Source organism: Mustela putorius, unplaced genomic scaffold (genome assembly GCF_011764305.1).
Source record: "Mustela putorius furo isolate JIRA1106 unplaced genomic scaffold, ASM1176430v1.1 tig00000421_pilon_pilon_pilon, whole genome shotgun sequence".
Taxonomy (NCBI): Eukaryota; Metazoa; Chordata; class Mammalia; order Carnivora; family Mustelidae; genus Mustela; species Mustela putorius.
In genome coordinates, this window is record NW_025421375.1 from 2,363,727 (window position 1) to 2,383,899 (window position 20,173).

General features: G+C 36.8%; 1 protein-coding gene across 9 annotated transcripts in view; it reads right to left on the reverse strand.

The window, feature by feature from the left end:
- NFIB (nuclear factor I B) overlaps positions 1-20,173 on the reverse strand; it is a 231,286-nt gene that overhangs the window by 21,869 nt on the left and 189,244 nt on the right. For 3 of the 9 annotated variants that reach the window (XM_004765741.2, XM_004765740.2, XM_013063083.2), the window contains exons 8-10: positions 16,277-16,461; positions 12,002-12,167; positions 8,800-8,882 (exon numbers count right to left, since the gene is read on the reverse strand). In XM_004765741.2, coding sequence (XP_004765798.1) covers positions 8,800-8,882; positions 12,002-12,167; positions 16,277-16,461 — 434 coding nt within the window. The remainder of the gene's footprint in view (positions 1-8,799; positions 8,883-12,001; positions 12,168-16,276; positions 16,462-20,173) is intronic. The other 6 variants (XM_004765742.2, XM_045079643.1, XM_013063085.2 and 3 more) reach the window with 3 other exon arrangements.

The following is a 20,173-nucleotide window of genomic DNA, read 5'->3' on the forward strand; positions in this document are numbered from 1 at the left end:
TCCAAAAATACCATCTTAAAATTTCCAAAATATGTGTTTTCATTATATTGATAATTTAGTTGAAAGTAATTTTATAAAGAACTGAAAAAATTCCCTTAAGGTAGGCTGGTAGATAGGTAGGTAGGTAGGCAGATGGATAGGTAGATAGACAGATAGATAGATAGATAGATTGAGAGATGGCCAGATAGATTGATAGATACATAGATTCTTCTCAGACTATATTCATAAAGAAGCCATAAACCAGTAAAAAAATTAAATTGGAATGAAAAATATTCTTAAAATGGACCATCAACCTTGCATGATGGAGAAAATGTGTATTTGCTTAGTTTTAAAATCAAACAGATCACAAACTTTATGACGAGATTTTTGACAAGTTCTCCAATTACTTGCATTACTCTAATCAGTAATGCAATGTGATGGGACAGCCTGAACATGGTGGTGGTTGTTGTTGTTTTTATCCCAACAGTAAGCCGATTGTCTATTTCAAAATGTTTTTTAAAAGCAGTACTATGAAAATAATCTAAAAACAGTTTAAAAAAAAAAAAAAACACCAAAAAACTTGAGCTCGTGTAAAGATGACCTTAGGGATCACTTATTGATTCTGCTCTAGTCAATGAAAATCCTAGTTTTCACTCAATTAAACATTCTCCAGAATGTAGGTGTCTCTTCAGGCACAGATCATGATAGTTCCGCTAACTTCAGGTTAGCTTCTGTGGGGCCTTCAGCTTAGACTGGAGAGACGTCCGGACAAAGATGCTGTCACAAAGTCACGAGAGCCTAAATGTGACTCGCTGATTAGCGGACTTGTCTCACAAATAATTACAGAACACTGTGTCTCCTTGGAAGGAAGCATTTGTAAACTGCTTAGTTTTTTTGTTGTTCACATGTTGCCCATGTTTCATTTATTTGTTTGTTTACCATCCTAAAAGATGTCAGGTGGGCTATCTTTGGCCACATATATAAGATTTAAAACTAATATATTTTTAGACTTTTCTTTCCTAAGAGTAGTCCCAAAGGGGTTAAACCTGACTACAGCTATTCGCTTTCATCCACACTTAAGATAAATTCAATTGGAATATTTTCTTCCAAACAGAAAATATGATAAGATACATACAAAACGATCATGGAATACAGTAGCTAGCAATAAGAAATTGGCAAGATATTAATCTGTATTGGATTAATTTCCTCTCTGTTACTGAAAATGAAAAATAAAAAGTATATTTAGTTAGCTACTTAGATTGTGAGGTAACATTTATCAACACTTCCAAAAATTTTGGAGAAGACAGGTGTGTACATGCTTATATGTTATAAATGACTTAAGCCAAGTCACTTAAGCAAGAGACTTTACAGGTACAGGTTTTTTGATCTTACTTTATTAAGTTTCTTTTGCATTAAGCATCTTTGAATTAATAAACTTCCTGATGAAGTGAAATTTTAAAGGTGATGGTGTGGTGGGGGAAACAAATAATTAAAATAGAAATCACCCCTTCACTAAAGATTTCCATGACATTATTCCTAATAAGATCAATTATGAAGACAGTTTGACAAATTTTGACCAGATTCTAGGTGATAAAAGGTGAATCCTATGTGTATTAAAGCTTCTTTGGGGGCCATGTTAAATGTACTTAGTATTACTATAAGTCAGTATCCCCAACAAAAAAAACTTTTTACATTATGCTCTAAATAAATTTAAAATAATAGGTGATAATTGTTATTTAAGGTTGGTATGGGGATTCCTCGCTTTCTGTCCTGCGAGACAGTCAGTGTTACATACTTAAGCTATCAATTTCTTTTAAATTAAAATTTAAAACTTTAATTTTAAGTGGTACCTAAGCTTCAATAACACTGTAATGGCTTTTCCAAGTATTTTCCCTCAAGAATTAGGAAATGACTCACTTTCTCCAATGTAATCAAGCTTAAAACACTAGGTACTGATGAGTTTAGAAATTCAGTCTGTTAAAGTTGTCTGTATGGAGATGGACAGCAATTCTTATTTTTATAACAATAATAGAGTCTGACAGACCTCAGCATATCCATATCTTTATAGAAATGCACACTCACATAAATAATTTTAATTCTTTAATTTATATGCATCTACCAATATGAAATTAGACTACCTAGAAAATTAAGGTAAAATTTATACTAAAACAATTATACTTGGAATTCCAAAAGCACGCAGAAGGTGAAGTACAGAAGTAAGATTCTCTTCCAAAAAAGCTGTGAGTAAAGGGTTAAGGTGGAAATAGTGGAAACAGCTAAGAAAGAAGTGAAGGTAAAGTTTTCACTGTGGATGTTCTTAGGATGGAGTTCTATAAAGTCTCTGGAATGGAAACATTGTTCCTTGCCTACAAGGATGGGTCCAACCAGCTGGCCTCAACAATCTACACAGGAAAAAAAATATCTACATAAGGGAAAAACACCTGAGATTTGGGTCTTAGCCTTACCTACACTCGACTCACATAGGTAGGTAGCTGACAGCCATAAAGGATCAATATTGCTTGTGATTTCAGAGTTAAGATTTTGTTTATTCCAGTGACGGCCCTCCATTGTTATTAACAGGGGCTTTTGTTAAATGCTTAGCAATTAGCTTTGGGAACAAAGGAAAGAAGGTAAGCAAAATGTTCTATTTTGCTAGACTCAGCAAACAGGCCAATGTACTAACAGTCCTTCATGATGACAACAGCTCTCAGTCGAACCAATAAACCATTAAACTGTAAACAGAATAATCAACACAGGCAAATTTACCTTCTCACTTTTTTTTTTTTAAGTTTACAGTGACCCTCAAGGGAATAGCTTGAAAAGTGTGTTTTTGTGTTCTCTCAGGTTTTTTTCATTTCTCCGGATAACCTCAGGGAAACAGATTTTTGAGCGGGAGAGGTGTTTTTGAGGGGGTGCTTAAAAAGATCAACATGCCGATATCCAAACTCTCCTCTAACTCTTAAGTTAGTGGAATTTTATTTTATTGAGATTATTAGTTACTCACCATGGAGCAAATAAAATGGCCTCTGAATGAATGGGGTGTAGCCCGAATGAACAACCAAAATGTTCAGAATGAAACTGTTATATGTAAGACAGATAACACATTAAAAAAAAAAAAAAAAGATATTCAAAATCATCCTGGGACCTTAAGTTCTAATGTCAGTTTCTAAAACTCATGCTTCTTGATATTTAATTGAATTAGTACAGTAGAATTACTTTAAATGGGTATGCATAACCCATGAACAAAGTAAACATAGCTGACCATGAGTCATTAAGTATCAGAAAATGAAAGGCTTTTTTAGATGGAGACTACTTTAACTTGTAAAATTTAAGGTTTCAAGGGAACTCAGAGATTGGGTAATTTAACCTCTACATTTTCCTTTCCAAGATAAAGATACAGGAGAGCAAAGTTTATGGACTTGTCCAAGGTCAGACATGCCCTGATTGTGTCAACATTGAAATACTTGCAAACTCCTAATCCCTGGTTCTCACCCAAGACACTAGATTGCCTATCACTGTTCTTTTCCTACCTTGTCCTTCATGGGCAGCCCAAGAATATTTAAGGCTAAAATGGCTGTAATTATAACTTTCAGAATTTCCTCTACTTCCCTGATTCAACTTAGATCTTTTCAAGTAAATATTTTCAGTGAAGAAGACAATTTTTCCCTCGTGATTTTGTTGATTGAATTTAAGGTTACAGCAAACATAACTTTATTTTTACAGTAATTAGAATGGTTTATCTGGATATTAGCATTTGATCCCTTCTCGGGCTTTTGGCTAAGATCAAGTGTGGATATTAGCATTTGATAACTACTCACAGTAAGTGAATAAATAAATGAATGATGAAACAGACCCCTGGAAGGTTTTTTTTGTTTTTTTTTAAACTTAAGAACTAGCCAAAAAGCTAAACATTTGCATGCCATTATTTTGACTGAAACTTCCTTTAAATGTGTTTCCTCTCCAGCTAGCATATGTGAAGAGTGACCTCTTATCCATTTACATACCTACCCAGAAGTCATGTGATAGGGTTTTACGTCAAGCTGTCAATTATGATAACAGACACAATAAGAACAGCCCGAGTGTTGATAGGCTGCTTCCTGACTTTATTGAAAGGTTTGTTGATCGTCCACTTGTGTCCTTTCAATTGCTTGCCTCTAATAAAAGACTACCGCTTCACAGTGGTCTCAATGTACCTAGCTTTGGCTTTCCCATTTGCCAGGACAAACATTGTAAAGAAATTTCAATTAATTATTTTAATAAAATAAAAAATCCTACAGAGGCAATGTCTTAGGAAGGCCATCTGGTGTAACAGACATGTCCACTATAACGAAAAGTACCTCCAAATTTGAGTTGTGAAACTGTATCAAGGAAAGTGTTGAAAATATTTTTAATATAAGGTGGCCCAGTAATTGAAATTGAAAATAATAGCATTAAATAGTCATGCAAGAGTCGTAACATGCTGAAGCTCAAGCACCAATAAAACCCATGCAAGTTGTGTGCATATGTAATGCAAGGACCTGAGATGATCAGGCTGTGCATTCATTAGAGGTAACAGTAAGTACTATATATAGTCAGGAGATTATTATTTTGAGAGATGATGAAAATAAGCCTTATGTCTTACATACTAGAGCTTACTTGACTTTGTTGTCTCCCTTTGGAAAGGCAAGAGGGACCTCCCATTTATTTTATCAAAATCTCAAATCTGTATCAAAAGTTTATATGCTTTCAATAGTTGGTTTGAATTGTAATCTTCTATTTCCAAACGAGAAGCTTCTTAGCTACAAACATTTACTTCCAACTTGCAGTAAGATTTTTTTAATATTTTATGCTGATGTATAATAGTAAAGATTTATATTTTTATTACAACCTTACACTCAAATAGAAGGGTGAAAATCAAGGTAACTAGACCCTCTTTGATCATGCAACTTTCTATGAGAGCAAAGAAAGAAGGCCTGAGACTTAACAAATTCGTGGTGAGGTTGACCAGATAAGGAACTAGTGCTAATTCATGTAAGTTGTCTCATATTCGCCATTTATGCTAAAATAGGTAGACTGGATTACGGAATAATTTCTGTATTTTCAAATACTGAGCAACATCCAAGACTCTGCTATAGAGCTCCCTTTTTCTCAGAGAGACAAAACTTGGGACGTGTACCTCCCCCCTTGCCTATCGTGGTGCATGTGCACATGCCCTCGTGCAGTACAAGGAAAGGAAAGCACTGCGTTCTACTAAACTTCTGTGAGGTTAACTCAGAGAGGAGGTCTTTGACATTTGTGAAAAGTTCCAAATCATAAAAAAGACATTTCTTTTTTAGTCAGGAAAGACTACAGAGTTCAGTTTCCCAAAGCAGGACCCAGGAGTTCCTCAAGCCACCACACCATCTTCCAACAGGAAAGTTAAAGAAGAATATGGAGTTCCAACTGATACCTGCTTTTAAGATCTTCCCAAGCCAACAGTGAGTGCATGAACTAAGCCAATCACCCCAGAGACAGTCTAGTTCCAGACCTTGAACCACACAACACACAAGATTGTAGTAGAGGATAAAAGAAAAATTTCAAGTCCTGATCAGCCGGCATGAGTTGATTATCATGACCAGTTAGAGAGGTTTGTTTTTAATGGCAAATTATCAACTGGTTTACATGAATCTTTTTGAACTATTCTTCATGATTATGGATTTTTTTATTTTTAGATTCAAATGAGATATCATAGTTGCAGTGACAGGTGAAATTCCTGTGTCAGAAAAAATCTAGTATTTCAAGTCAGTTAATGACCGATAAGAATCAGTAATAACCATTATCATGGAGCACAGAGAGGTATAATTACTAATAACAGCTGTATGTGTACCAAGTTGATGGGCATAAAAGCATATACTTTTAGGATTCAAATCTGCCGATATGGATATATTACTCTTACAAGTGGAACATAGGGTTAATTTTAACATTGGCCATCTCAATCAAAGAAGGCCAGTATCCTTGTGTATTAGAAGTGACTATTTTGAAAGGTCTACTTTATTATCATCTTGTGGAAAGATTATTAATAAGATAGAATGATTCAACAATTTTAAATTCATCGTTAACCCTAATTTATGTAGGCTATATTAAAGTTCTTTTCTGAGAAAAAATAGCACTGCACATTACACACCAATACTTTTCATAACCTAAAAGGATAAATCTTTATAAAGCAGCCGCCAATAAACTGAAGAATGTACCTGGCAACAATATTTATTCTTAAGGGGTCATGTATATTAAAGGCTATGGGGAATGTTTAAAAGAACTCTCTCAGACTAAATCCATTGCCTTTCTAATTTTGAATTTCTCCTAGCTAATATAAAATGATTGATTACCTTTATTTCATGTACCCCTTGATTTTCCTTTTCATTCATCACTGAGTGCTTTAAACCAAATGCATTTAGAACCTGCTGTTACAAGAGTGGTCTCTTTTAAATCTTTGTAAAGTAATGAAAGGACACAGTAAATCAATCTCATTTCTGCTGTGGGAAAGCATAACCTTTACTCTACTGCAGTCACTTAAACTATTCCTGTCCCTCTGTTCCTGGATAGTAAGCCTGAAACTTCAGCTCAATGGTTCTTTTAAAATTTAGAAGCATAAAAGTAATCATCTTTTAACTGGAACCTTACTTCAGTAATATTCGCGTACAGTATGAAATGCACGCACATGTTTTCTGCATGCCTCAAAATTGTAGCTCATTATAACTTTGGTATATTGAGCTTCTTTGTTTCAAAAAGTAGCACAAAGTCTTCCATCATGCGCAGGGCAAATTATCCGTTTGCCTGGTAAATACCAGTACGTTCCATAAACGTCAACTGCATTTGACCAAACAAATATTATTTACATTGTTAACAGGTCTTCACTTGACACTGTCCACTTAAACAAGAAGTGGTGGTCTTTGATAAGAAAAGTCTGTAGCTCCAGAATATATGTGTGTGTGTGTGTGTGTGTGTGTGTGTGTGTGTATTTTCCAATTAAAATGTGCTCCGACCTCCATCTCTCTGAAGACTCACACTTTGCTGAGGCTTGCTAAGTTTTCTTGATCTATCCTTGGGATAAGTGAAAAAAGTAACTTCTGCACGATGAACTTTTGTGATCATAATAACGTGAATCATAAATACAGATATGAAAAGAATATTAAAGCTGCCGTGGGTGAGCACAGGGGGATGGGAAGACTACTTCTAAATACATGAAACTGGGTATAATCTTAATGTTTTTGGTGCTAAAGGTTTAAATAATGGAGGCATGTGTCTATGAATTAAAAATTAACTAGAAAGTAGAGATGTGTCATAAAGAATAATGCAAATCCCATGGTAAAAATATTTCTGAAAATATGTGGAATGATTTTTAAAAGAGCAAGCCTCTGAACCTATAAATCCTACATATGTTTTTAAAAAATACAGTGAACATATACATTTGTCAAATAGAACCATATTATAGTAATTATAACACATTTCATATTATAGCAATTTTAGAGGTGAAAAAAAGCAACATTCCAGAGAATTATGTTGAAAAGCCAATGGTGGGCAAAACCACTAATTATTATTTGGTATTTTTTGTAACTGTGTACAGATGTTTTCAGTTAGTTCTCACTCTTTTGTTTTGTTTTGCTTTTTAAAACTCTGGCACAGCCTCAAGTATCTTGAATAAGCTATCATCTTTAGGATTTTTCTCTGAACTCTACATGTGGTGACCTTTGATCTACGTGGTCTGCTACCTTGGTCCGCAACTGGGCAGGACTTGGGAATTCCGCAGGAGGCATGGCTAAGAACGACACAACACAAGCTAGGTGGGCGAGTCCAGGACAAAAGAAGCAGGGATGAGTCCCTGCTGCGCAGGCTGACCGTGTACGTAAAAACAGACAGATGCGACATAAGCCCATACATCTTACGAACGAAGAGCCAGTTAGTTACACCAGCTCTTTCTTATTCATAGACTACTTTTCCCTACTTAATATTTTGCACGCTGTTTATTTCGAACCGCTCTGCTATCAGAGTTTGAGAGCAGCAAACATATGCATCATAAAATATATTTAAATTCTGAAGTGTTTAGAATTATTTCTGTTATCCCTTAACTAGAATCGTGGGATTTCTGTATTGGTAAGTTCCATGCTTTTGACTGTGGCTAATTTGTTTATAAGCCACCATTAATCCTGGCTGTATATTTTCACAGTTTGGGTAAACACTTCATTTGCATTAAATTTACAGCATTAATGAGATGTGAAATTTAAAATGCTACTTGAAACATAAATGATGTAAGAAAGCAGAACAAAAAAAAGTGTTTTATCACATCTGAAATCAGTAAACCAATTTAAACTTATTAAAACAGGAATGATGTGTCGCCCGAGATTTTAGCTTCATAACTCATCCTCTTGGACTAAAAGTCCAAAATGAGGAGTAAAACATCTGGAAAATATGAAAGAGCTCAAAAAACACAAATTGTGTACTGCTTCTACCCTAATGGGCTTTTTAATCAGTTTTCAATTTTTTTGTCTTCGGAAGCTAAAGGCTAGTAAGTTCTCAATAGCCAATGAAACTGAGGAAAATACCCTGGCCGAGACCCAGTTTACTCATGGATGTTATGGATAGAGGTCACAGAGATGGAAAAGGTCTTGAGCCAATTTGAGCAAGCCTGTTTAGAGAGGCAAGAAACAAAGGATAAATGAGAAAATATTCTGGAAAATGAAATGATCAGTTTCTTTCCCAGAAGCCCCGGGAGCCCCGTTCTGAGTCCAGATCTGAGAGGCAGCATGGAGAGAGCACCAATGCGAAAGCGTGCTACACCGTCACACCTGGGTGAAGCTTGCCCACCTGTTGCTGATGTAGGAAGGATGGGTCTCTTGGGCTTAGTCCCACATATCGATTGGCTTGAGATGTGCCTGAGGCTGTGTAGGCTGATTAAGGAAGAACAAAAACAAAGATAAAAATTGTGAACTATCAGAATGAACACCCTGTCCATGTAAAAGAAAAGAAAACCCAGGACGTGGGACAGGCAACCAAAAAAAAAAAAGTGTCTCTATTTCTTTATTCTTTCGTCTGAGTGAACACCAAGTGACATTAAAGAATTGGCAGTTGACCTCAACTCAACCCGTTTACCTCCCTCCCCAAAAATCTGTCCAATTAACCACATCCCAGCCTCTGGTATGGGTATCCCACGCTTCTAGGCTCTGGTACAGTCCGGCAGGAGAACCAAGGACTGGCTAAGTAGAAGGGTCCTTTTACTACATGTCATGTTTCACCAGATAGTAGCTGTCTGATAATGCGAGCATCAATGATAGTCTGTGATTCTAAGTGTAAGACTGAAAGTCTATTGGGAAAAAGTGAAAGCTTGTAATGAATGGGATTTAAGCAGATGTGCTTGATGATACAAAATGAAACATGTCTTACTGAAGAGAAAATCTAATATTCCTAACATGAGGGAGGAGCCTCTCTACTTATTATATTATTTAGAGTGAATTAAGTCAGTATTTCATTTAGTGTGAAAATGACCTTAGATTTGACAGAAATGTTTTTGAAAAAAAAATTCGTTCTTTTCCATAAGCACAAAAAGTCGATTTCTTGCGACTGGTCTAGGGAAGGGGTGGTGACACCTTTGAAAGTCTTGGCCACCCGGCACTAAGGACCAATGGCGAATATTCTTAAAGTTATTTAGTCTCACCCTGCAAGTCCTTTTTGTAGAGGTGCTTTTTGGTACACCGTGAATTTTCCAAAGAAAACGTCTCCCTATTCCTAAAGATTTGTTTGTTTTCCCAAGGAAAGGAGTTCCCAGCACTACAGCGTTCTCCTTGCCCCGTGCTGGAATAAACAGAAGCACTACATTTTCACCACTCATGTTACATCTACAGCTCTGAAGGAAGCTAAAATGTTTGGTTTAACACTATCAGATTGATAAGAAATCCAGACATTAACCTTTAAAAGGTTTTGGTTTTTTTTTTTTTTTAACCAAATATATTCATTCTGCCATGTTCATTGGAAGGGTTGCAGAATTAGATCCATTGAGGGTTTTGTGAGGTTAACTTTTTAAAACAGTGAAGATGCTCACAATTCATTATTAATTACTCCTGAATAAAGGGCCCATCCAAGGGCAGCCAGAAGAGCCAGGGGCCCCACTCAATGTCCAGGCTCCTGGGAGTCAAAGGACAGCATGGACAGCTGGAGATAGGCCTCATCCTTAGAGAGTCGCAACAAGCGCGCAGTATTTTCCTCTTCTCAGCCATGAGAAAGAGGTTTCCCTGGTCTATGTGTTTTCTTTAATTTTATTGACTTATCAGTTCAATGACCCATTTTTCATTATTAGTGCTATCTCGAGAGCTAGAGCTACAAGTCTGTGTAGAGGAAAGAAAAACAAGTCACTCTATTTCTTTTAAGCAGGAGTGGAAAATGGGCTGATACAGCCATCTTCACACAACCAATATATCCCTTCTGAATATTTTGCAATTTTATTAGTCAAATCAGATCCCTTTTTGACCAACCCGTAGGTGAGTACAAGAATAATGTATCAGCAAGCAGGCTGACAGCACTCCCATAGTGAGCTGTGATCATTTGGGTCTGATCTTCACTTGCATGTCATCTATTAATGTCACTAGAAGGGTAGGTAGGTACCTGAAGTTTCTAGAACTTGGTTTGGATCATTTATCCCTTGATAGTCTTTCAAAGACTTAAAAAAAAAAGATCTTTGTTTCTATTTGCCTTAATTTAAATTGCTGACTTTGCTGAAAGATGCCAACACATCCACTTTTAAAAGTATTTGAGTGGCTGTACTGTACATACCTAATCTTTAGAACAAAAGAATTTTTAGTCTTCCTTGACTATGCATTCAGGGAAGTGTTCATTGGACCCTCTACCAACAGACCAGTTAGAAAAATTAATGATTATTGATGGGAATTACAAGTCTACCTGGACTGATTAGGCTATGGGGTCTCATGAATTTTGAGAAAGGAATGCTGAATTCACTGTACCCTCACACTATGTCCTTTTTTCTTGTAGTGTTCCATCCTAGGTTTTCAGAAGCCCCCCTCACCAATAAGTAAATAAATAAATAAATAAATAAAAATAAATAGAAAACGTCTTTCCAAAACCTGAGAAAGAGAGAACAAGTGGGGTTTCTGTAATTTCACTTAGAACAGAGCATGTCAATTTTTTTTGTTCTAGGAAAGAAAATGACACCTCTGAATTTCAGATATGGAATGCGTAACTGATGAGGCGTGGGCTAATTCCTCCTGACTGGAACTTTCTCTATTCCACTGTACTAGTTCTAGGAAGCCCGTTAGTTTGGACGAAGCCAATCGAAAAACTGGGTAATAATTTTCTTTGTATTGATGAGTATTCTGTATGAAGAAGCAAAGGATTCATTGGTTTATTGGTATGTTCTATGTCAAGTTCACCAGCTAAATCTCTGATGTTATGGCCGTGTTCAAAAGCATAGTACCTGATGTATCATGATAAACCAACCAAACAAACAAATAAAAAAAAGTCACAATGACAGTGTAGGTAGCTTACATGTACCTAATACTCAGCTTCCAAATGTCCTCATTTGCACCCAATATTGTGTTAACTGTTTTTTTGCAGTGACATAACCTACGGTAATATAAACGTGCAATTATCTTCCAGAGGCACGGATTCAATCTGCCTTGTGAAGGACACTGATTTCTATAAGAATGCTCCAATAAGTAACAATGATCTGCTCTCTCTCTGGGTGACTGAGAAACCTCGAACACTACATTATGTTATTCGGTGTCTTTTTCAATGTATACCTTGAACGAGCAGGCATGACTTGTCATTTTTGTTAGAGCTGTTTATTCAAACGAATAAGCTTCTCCCTTTTCAAATATGATAGATGGACTGAAATTTGATAAGAGAGAGCTTGTGATAGCCAGGCCACATACATGCCTGCTAGTTCCACATAAATGAGAAATCTCCATCGGGTCCAAAAAGTTGTCCTGTTCTCCACCTTGGATCAGGTATCCAATGGTGCCTTTGATGGACATTTCTCATTTCCTACAGAAATACTTACTGGTTGCTGTAGGTGAAGCTGCCTCACCTTCAGTGGATGTAGTGATGGGTTTAGTATCTGTCATGGTCAGGGTCACAGGTCGCACTGCACTGGGATGGGGAGAGGGTGCCAAGACAGGTGTGAAATGGCCAGGCACTTTCCCTACCACTTGACCACTGCTGTTAGGCTACAAAACAAAAACAGAATGTCCGGTGAAACAATCCAAAAGGCAGTCATATCGTCCAACAGCTCCACTCAGTGCACTTGGACGCGGGAACACTGCATCCTTGCTGGGAAGGCCACAAGCCCTCTCAAGTCTGAGTCACAGAGACCAACCAGCGGTTAGTGGTAAAAAGAAGCAGCAGCATTTCAAAGAAAGTCTTCACCTTCGAAACACTTTGCATGGGTAAGTTTGTCTTTACAACCCCCCTGAGAGTCAGGCAGAACTGATCCTTTCGTTGGGTAGCACAGAAGACTCAAGGGGAGACTTACACGCTCAGCCCAAGACAACAATGTAAGTTCTTCCTGACCTAGGGAGAATTTGAGCCATGCCTCCTTCTCTGCTCTTCGTTTTCTACAGTGAGTCAGTTTGGGCTCTCAGAACACAATTGTCACCCAATGATGATGTCACTTACACAAAGAAGATGAGGTATCAAGGAGATCGAACACATCAAACTCAATGGTTTCCATCATTTCTAGTCAATCTGCATTCAGAAACTCTAGTCTTCCGTCATATGCAAGGATGCTGGGACACACATACCAAACCATTTAAATTCCAGGATCTCCACTTGCCTTTTGCTGATTTACTCAGACGAGCAGACAGAATGATATTTAAAGCATTTAAAATTTCAGATCCACACAATGATAGCCAATGATGGACTTGGTCTGACCTTACAGCTACAAATAAAAGACTTCCAAAGTCAATTAAAATGTGCTGAAATAAAGCAGAGGGGCAATCAAATATACTTTGTTACTTAAGTTCCTCCCCCATGGCCGGGCATGGAGAGTTACACAAAACATTATTGTTGACACTTGTGGGGAGCAACTGAGAGAATCCCCAGGGCAATGATGGAAAAGATATTAATATCCAACTTTTAGCCCCACGTATGAAAATAGTGTCTGTGGTAGGAGACAAAATCCTAAGGGTACACTGCTTGGAAAAAAAAAATACTGGAATGCTTTTTTCTAGACAAAGAACACTATTCTTGATGACCCTTCATGTTGGACTTCTCCACTGTACGGTGCTCATTCCAATTCACCATGAGAGTATGCGCCATAAATATTTAGCCTATCTAATCAGAATGTTAAAGGCAAAGAATGCAATGAAGCAGAATATTTATCTAAATACCTGCCCATAAATTACCAGGAGTCATTTCTTTAGACAAAAAGATGAACAGCTAATAACACTTAAATACTGTAACTTACAGACATGAACTAATAAGTCTTCGGTTGGGTTCCTCAGAGGCCACATTATTTATTCTATAAAGAAAATAGACTTCTTGAATATCCTGCCTATTCATCATGAGTAATTTAAAGTATTTAACTTTATGTCAGGAAAATTGACCAGAGCTTCCCCCCCTACGGAAACCTATGAGAGTTGTATCTTTAGACTAATTTTATTTAAAATAATCCACTGAATAGCATGGCTGTCTCACGCTAATCGGTGCAGCAGCAATGCAATTAATCTCCAAATTGCTGTGGGGAGGATGAGGCATCTCAGTGGCTAGACTTGGTAATCAAAATCAGTACAGGGCTGGAGGAAATTTGGGAGGGGATAGTGGACCCCAGGTGAACAAGCCCTCAGCAACCGACCCCCCTCGTCCTGGCCTAAGCTAAACAGGTAAATATCAAGAGTCCTCTTTTGAAATGCAAATTAACTGGTTTTGAGTTGGAGTTAAAAATCAAAGGAGCTATGATGTGTCCATAAAAACTATTCTGCAGTTGACTAGAAAGATGCCTTTTCCTTTCAAGTGGAAAAAGTAGTTTTTTCTAAAGCAGATTCTGGGGATCTGAACGCTGCAAAAGACCGGTGTATATATCTTCCTCAAGAAAGAAGAGCGATCCTGTTTTATCATTGGTGGTACATTCGGTAGTAAAATACATTTCTCTATACTGTGTTCACCGAAACAGTTCCATAGGACCTAACTGAGAACACAGGACAGAAGAACGACAATAATGCCAAGAAAATGCTGCTCCAGGATCTGATATGACCTCGCTCATTCTGAGAGCTTTGTCTACTGGAACAGCATTGACATGAACCAACAGACATTTCTCTCATTTAAAAAGAATAAAACTGACAAAGAAACAAGTCGGTCCCAAGCCCAACAGACACATTTTCTGGAATTTAGGGTCTGGAAGAATGGAAGGTTATTCCTTTTGGATTTTCTACTGGTTCAGATGAAGCTATACTATAAAGCTTCTCTTTTAAGGCTGTTAGATGAACTTTCATAGCGTAGAAAGGAAAAGAGAGACATTTTATCTGAAAATAAAGTTGAACCGCACTGGGAAAGGATCACCCTGCCTAGTATGTAGTCACTCCTATTATACAAAATCCTGAGAGGGGATTTTTTTTTTTTTTTTGATTGAGATGAAAGTAAGATGCTTCTCTCAGAAGCTCAATCTTTACCTTAAAAATAGGAAGAAAAGCAGAACAATAAGGCAGATTATCACCTAATATGCCCTCTTAACTTATAAAGAAATGGAAATATACCTAAAACAAGCACTGAATAATTAAAGAAATGCGTAACACTAAGGGCCTGATTTTAATTTGCATAATTTTTCCCCTAACAGTGCCTAATTAAGACATCAGTTAAAAAAAAAATCCAATGGAACTCTAAGATTTTCCACACTGAATTAACGTTAAGGACTTTTAATGGATGTCTTAATTAGACTTTGTTATTCATGGAAATTCTACTCAAATTAAAATCAGACCTTGTGCGCACTGTTCCCAGCTGAGTCTAGCAAAATGCTCTATGGAACTGAGACTCTTGAATCCATGATCTGACAGCAAATTTTATTTCTCAACTGATATACTAAGATCCCACTTCTTTTACTTAAAAATTCTTATTATAGTCATCAAAAGTGCTATAATGTTTGGACCTTTTCTTCTAAAATACAAATGGCTTAACTACAAAGTCACAACTCAAGAATGGTGTCTTCAGTTTAGTATTATTAGTCAACAGAACTAAAAGTACAGGTGATTTTTTTAAGCAACCCAAATGGTGTTGGCTATGTTGTTACTCAAAAATAAAACGTTCCCAAAAAAGACCATTTTGCTTCATTCTAACAATTATGACCAAAATTGATTCCTTCAGATCTTTTCTTTGTTAATTCTAAATTAATATGCACATACTAGTCACTGGTATTTGAGTAACTGAACGGCATTAAAGACAGAATGCTTACGACAATCTCGCAGAGCATTAAAAGGTATAGTGAGGAGTGAGCAGGAGTGTTGAAGGTAAAGCAGCAATGTCACATACCAGACCTGAAGATCAAAACTACATTACAGACTTTGGATGTTACAGTTTGTGCCAGCTCTGACACAAAGCCTATCTATTGATCATGAAAAGTGCTCTTGTATCAAATCACTATTAAGTGAGCTCTCCATAGAAGAAGCCACACTTTTAAGGAGTGAGAAAGGGATAGGAGTCACTACACTTACACAATAAAAGTCCCTAAAACCACTGCATGGTATTTTAATAAATAAATAAATAAGAGAGAGAGAGAGAGAGAGAAAGAAAGAAAGAAAAAAAGAAAAGACCCTTCTGGTAATGTCATTCATTGTTAAATGTAGTCATGTCTGTGCAAAGAATATTCAAGTAGTCATCAAACACTGACAATGTTTACATTACCAAAGCTGATTTTAATACCTAATAGTTGGCCTCTAAATACGACTGTAAGTTCTTTTGTGTGTGTTTATTTTAGCGCATACCTTGCTCCTGCCTGAAATAAGCACTCTGTGTCTGTGCTAAACCCGGTATTTCAGAGGTGTGAACACCAGCTCTGAGCTTTTTTGTCAATGTACTTTCTGCATAAACTTTCTTTGCAGTCAATGAAAATTCAAAAACGTCAAACCAGAGACATCTTCACAAATGTGCCCCTTTGGGGCAAGACTTCCTACCTGTCATTCAGCCACCTTTAAATAAAAACTTACTGAGTCACCCAGAACCTTCCTGAAGATGGCTTTCAAAAGCTCCATGTTCTGCCAGACACAGCGTCTGAATAAGCTTCATGTCTGAGAGTCAGACCTGTTCCATCTCCCTTAGGCCCTCCTCTTATTCGCTCTCGCGTTTTTACCTGGCTGGTTTGCGGACTGGATGGGTCATAAGAAGGTACATAGTTCTTCAGAGTATCCTGAGGATTCAGGTGGGGAGGATATCTGATTGTTGGATGAGAAAAGTAGCTCGATGGGGCTGGCGGAAGAATAGCTTGTGTTGGAAATGGCAGCGGTGAGGGTGGCGGTGGAGTTCGAGTGGAGATGACTGCACGGGACACAAAAGGGGAGACTGAGGTCAGCTGTGGCGCCCGCCCCCCGGCACGCGCAAGGCTCGTCCCTGCTTCCCCGGGACCCACCCACTCGCTGATCCCCGCTGGCGGTAAGAATGCACAGCCCTGACCCCACTCTGGGGAACAAGCAATCTGGCTTCCCGGTCCTATGAACGCTGAACCCAAGGAAGATTTTCTTTTATGGGGGAAGCCAATATTTCATAAGAACGTTCCTTTAAGCAGTCATTTCCCATCAGAATACAATCTTTGATCAGCAAGTCTTTGTGTCTTAAGTCCAGACCAACTCACAGAATTAATTAAAAGGCAGGGGCACACACAGACTCTCTACTGAAATTCAAAACAAAAGTGGACTCTGATTTTAAATAAATATTTTCCCTATACGTCCTAGCGGGAGGTAGGTTAAAAGAGAAGCCAATAATTAGGAAACAATAATGTGCTGAATAATTGTCTGATCATTGGACAAATGCTTATGAACATTTGATCATAGAGTTTGAGACCTCTTTTTCCTAATGAATTTGTTCCTTTCAAAACCAAAAGAACTCTATTCTGTAACTATTTTTTCTTCCTACTCTAACTTTTATTACATGTAGCTTAAAAGATGTTATTACGATAAGACTAAGAATAAAACCTCCAGAAATGTGAATTTAAATGTTCATATACTCATATTAACTTAACTATAAATCACATATTTTATAAAGGGAAATAATATATAAAACATATGTGATGTAGATGATGTTTAATTGTGCTGTAATTTTTCAGCATCAGTATGACCATAATTTATTTGGTCATATATTTGAAATATAATTCTTAAGTTTGAAATATGGGAAAGAATATAATTGCACAATCATTATCTCTATAATGTTGAGGAAAATAACCACATAAGTACAATTTAAGAGTACCAATGAATATATGTAGAAGTGAAGATTAAATGTCTGTTTCTATTTAATGTTTTGATCCAAATCATAGGAAATTACATATGATAAATGTTTAGTGTTTTATGAAAAAACTTAGCAAACAATATGAAAAATAAATTCTTTCCATGACCTATTAATGAAAATCATCTGGACTAACTTATCTCCAACTTTGTAATCATACACACACACACACACACACACACACACACACACACACATATATATATATATATATATATACACACACACACACATACTTTTAAAGGGACATTTCTTATCTTCCCCCAAAAAAGCTTTTTTCAGAAAACACGAGAAATTAAGACTATATCTCAACAGGTCATAAATTCAATTTTATGGTCACAACTTTGCTTCCTGAATGTCCGGGTCACTCAGAATCTTCTGGACTGTTGTTACAATGCAGATTCCTGGGCCTAACAACAAACCTACTGGATCTTGAGGCCCTCCAGGGGTAAGGCACCAGAAAGTACAATTTGAACAAGTGCCTTGTGTGATCTTTCCACACACTGAAGTGTGTGTATCCTTTATCAAAGTGATGCATTTCAGAAAACAATTGTATAGTTTTTCAAATGGAACTTCTTTCTGACATACTACTTTGTTGAAGTAGCAGCCACATCTGAAAGTGTAATTTAAGGAGATGGAAACACCTAAGTTAAACTGAGCATCTTTTTTACTTGGTGTTGAAGTGTCCTTAATCTCAGCCAAATGAAGACCATGGTTAAAGACCATGTAACCATGATCTTCACCCACATCTACACAAGCCCTTGAAGGATATATACACACAGCTCCATCTTGGGCCCTCTGGGCTTTGAGATCAGTGTAGTTGGGGAAGAGATCTTTTTCAGGGGAGCCGGCACATATCAAGTCAGGGCTTAGGCTCTGGGCTCCCCTGTACGTGCTCACAGAAGCTGTGGCTGGCTCAATGGAAGCTAGCAGAATGTAGTATTTCGAACTGAAAGTACAAAACAGCTACTTTGTATCAATAAAGGTCATTCTAGTCCTTGAAAATAGGAAAAGCAAAATACAGGCAGAAAATGTTTCCCTTCTTTATGAAAAAATTCATACATGCATACATGTATGTACATGTATTTCCCGCCTATGTCACTGCAAAGCCTTCCTAATTGCCTCCTTTCCTCCAGTCTTGCTTCTTCTGATACAGCCTTTATAGTCTCACATGAATGAATTTTGTAAAATGCCATTTCAAGCAGGTCCCTTCTCTCCTAAAAATCTTTCAATGGCTCCCCACTGCTTCTAGGTTAAAAGCCTAGCAACTTCACAGGTTTGTGTGGTCCTCAAGGGCTGTAGGGAACCTGCCCCGCCTCACTTCGGGGGCTTCATATGGCCACTCTCTCTTCCCAGGCCACATGGCGATATTTGCAGATCCTTGGATAGACGGCAGTTCCTTGTGGCAATGACCTTTCCCAACTCTGATTCAGGCTGTTTTCTCTGTCTGAAACAACCTTCCTCCTGCCTTGTTCTTCCTTCTTGTAGAGAACTCTCTCTCTAAACTTTAGAGAACACATCTCTTGCAGGCATCTAATCCTTTTCCAAGTGTCCACTCCTATTCAGATTTCATGCCTAGCTGATGTGCCTCGTCTTCCTGCTGGACCATGAGCTCTTTAAGGACAGAAACTGTCTCATGACCAAAGTGTTCGCCACAGGCCCCGATACATTACATATTGAGTAAGTATCTGGTTAAGGACCAAGGTGGAAGGCTTATCTAGGTTTCATTATATAAAAGTGTACTATTTAATTTTTTCCCAGTGTCAGGAATCTGAATATTTTATCCAGGTGTCATAATACATGAATGATTGGACTGCTACATGAATTTTGCTCAAATATCAACATTAGAGATCCATGAAATAGTTACTGACTTTTTTGACCTATTTTAGCAGTACGAACAATATAAATATAAAAATTTTATACTGCATTTGATTTGTATATTCCTTCTTAGTTTTATAATTTTCTTAGTGACAGCAGTAAAAACAGCAGTAAAGATATTTAAAGTAGCAACAATACTAATCAACATAAAAAGAAGACAAGGACTTTTTTAGAACTAAAGTTATATCTTTGAATAAAGGTTTAAAAATCAGATTGAATTTGTTTGAAAAATAAGAAATTGCCTATCTATAAATGTAAAGCAATAAGAACGTTGCTACAAATTATATATATATAGAAAATATATATATATAGAAAAAAATATATATATAGAATATATATATATATATATATATAATATATGGAACTTTCTCCACCAAAAATTCAGTATACTCCCTTCAACGGCTCAAGAATAATAGGTAGAAAGCATACAGTATTGTTTATTAATTTTATCTCATTTAAAATTTTTGAGAGGGGATTTAATTTAGTTGTTCATTCAAGTATATATGTGAAATACTGGTATTCTTTTTCCTATGTAAATTAAGATATTAGACATAATATCAAATATACTAGCCCACATTTATTTGTACACATAAAAAAGTGTCAAAAAACCTCTTTTATTTTTGTGATTAACTTGCCTCCTAAATAAGTAATTAAATATTGATTTTTGTATAGAAAATAACATCTATGGAAATAGTGTCTATATATCGTAATGCCTCTGGAAATGCTCCAAACTCAGCAACATACTTGAAATTCTGTCTTTCTTTACTCAAATATATAGAATGGGGACGAATCCTAAAGCTACAGTTAAGATGACTATGTACCTTCTAATTTCTTATCTATGTACTTTCTAATTTCTTGTGATTGTAATCTTTCC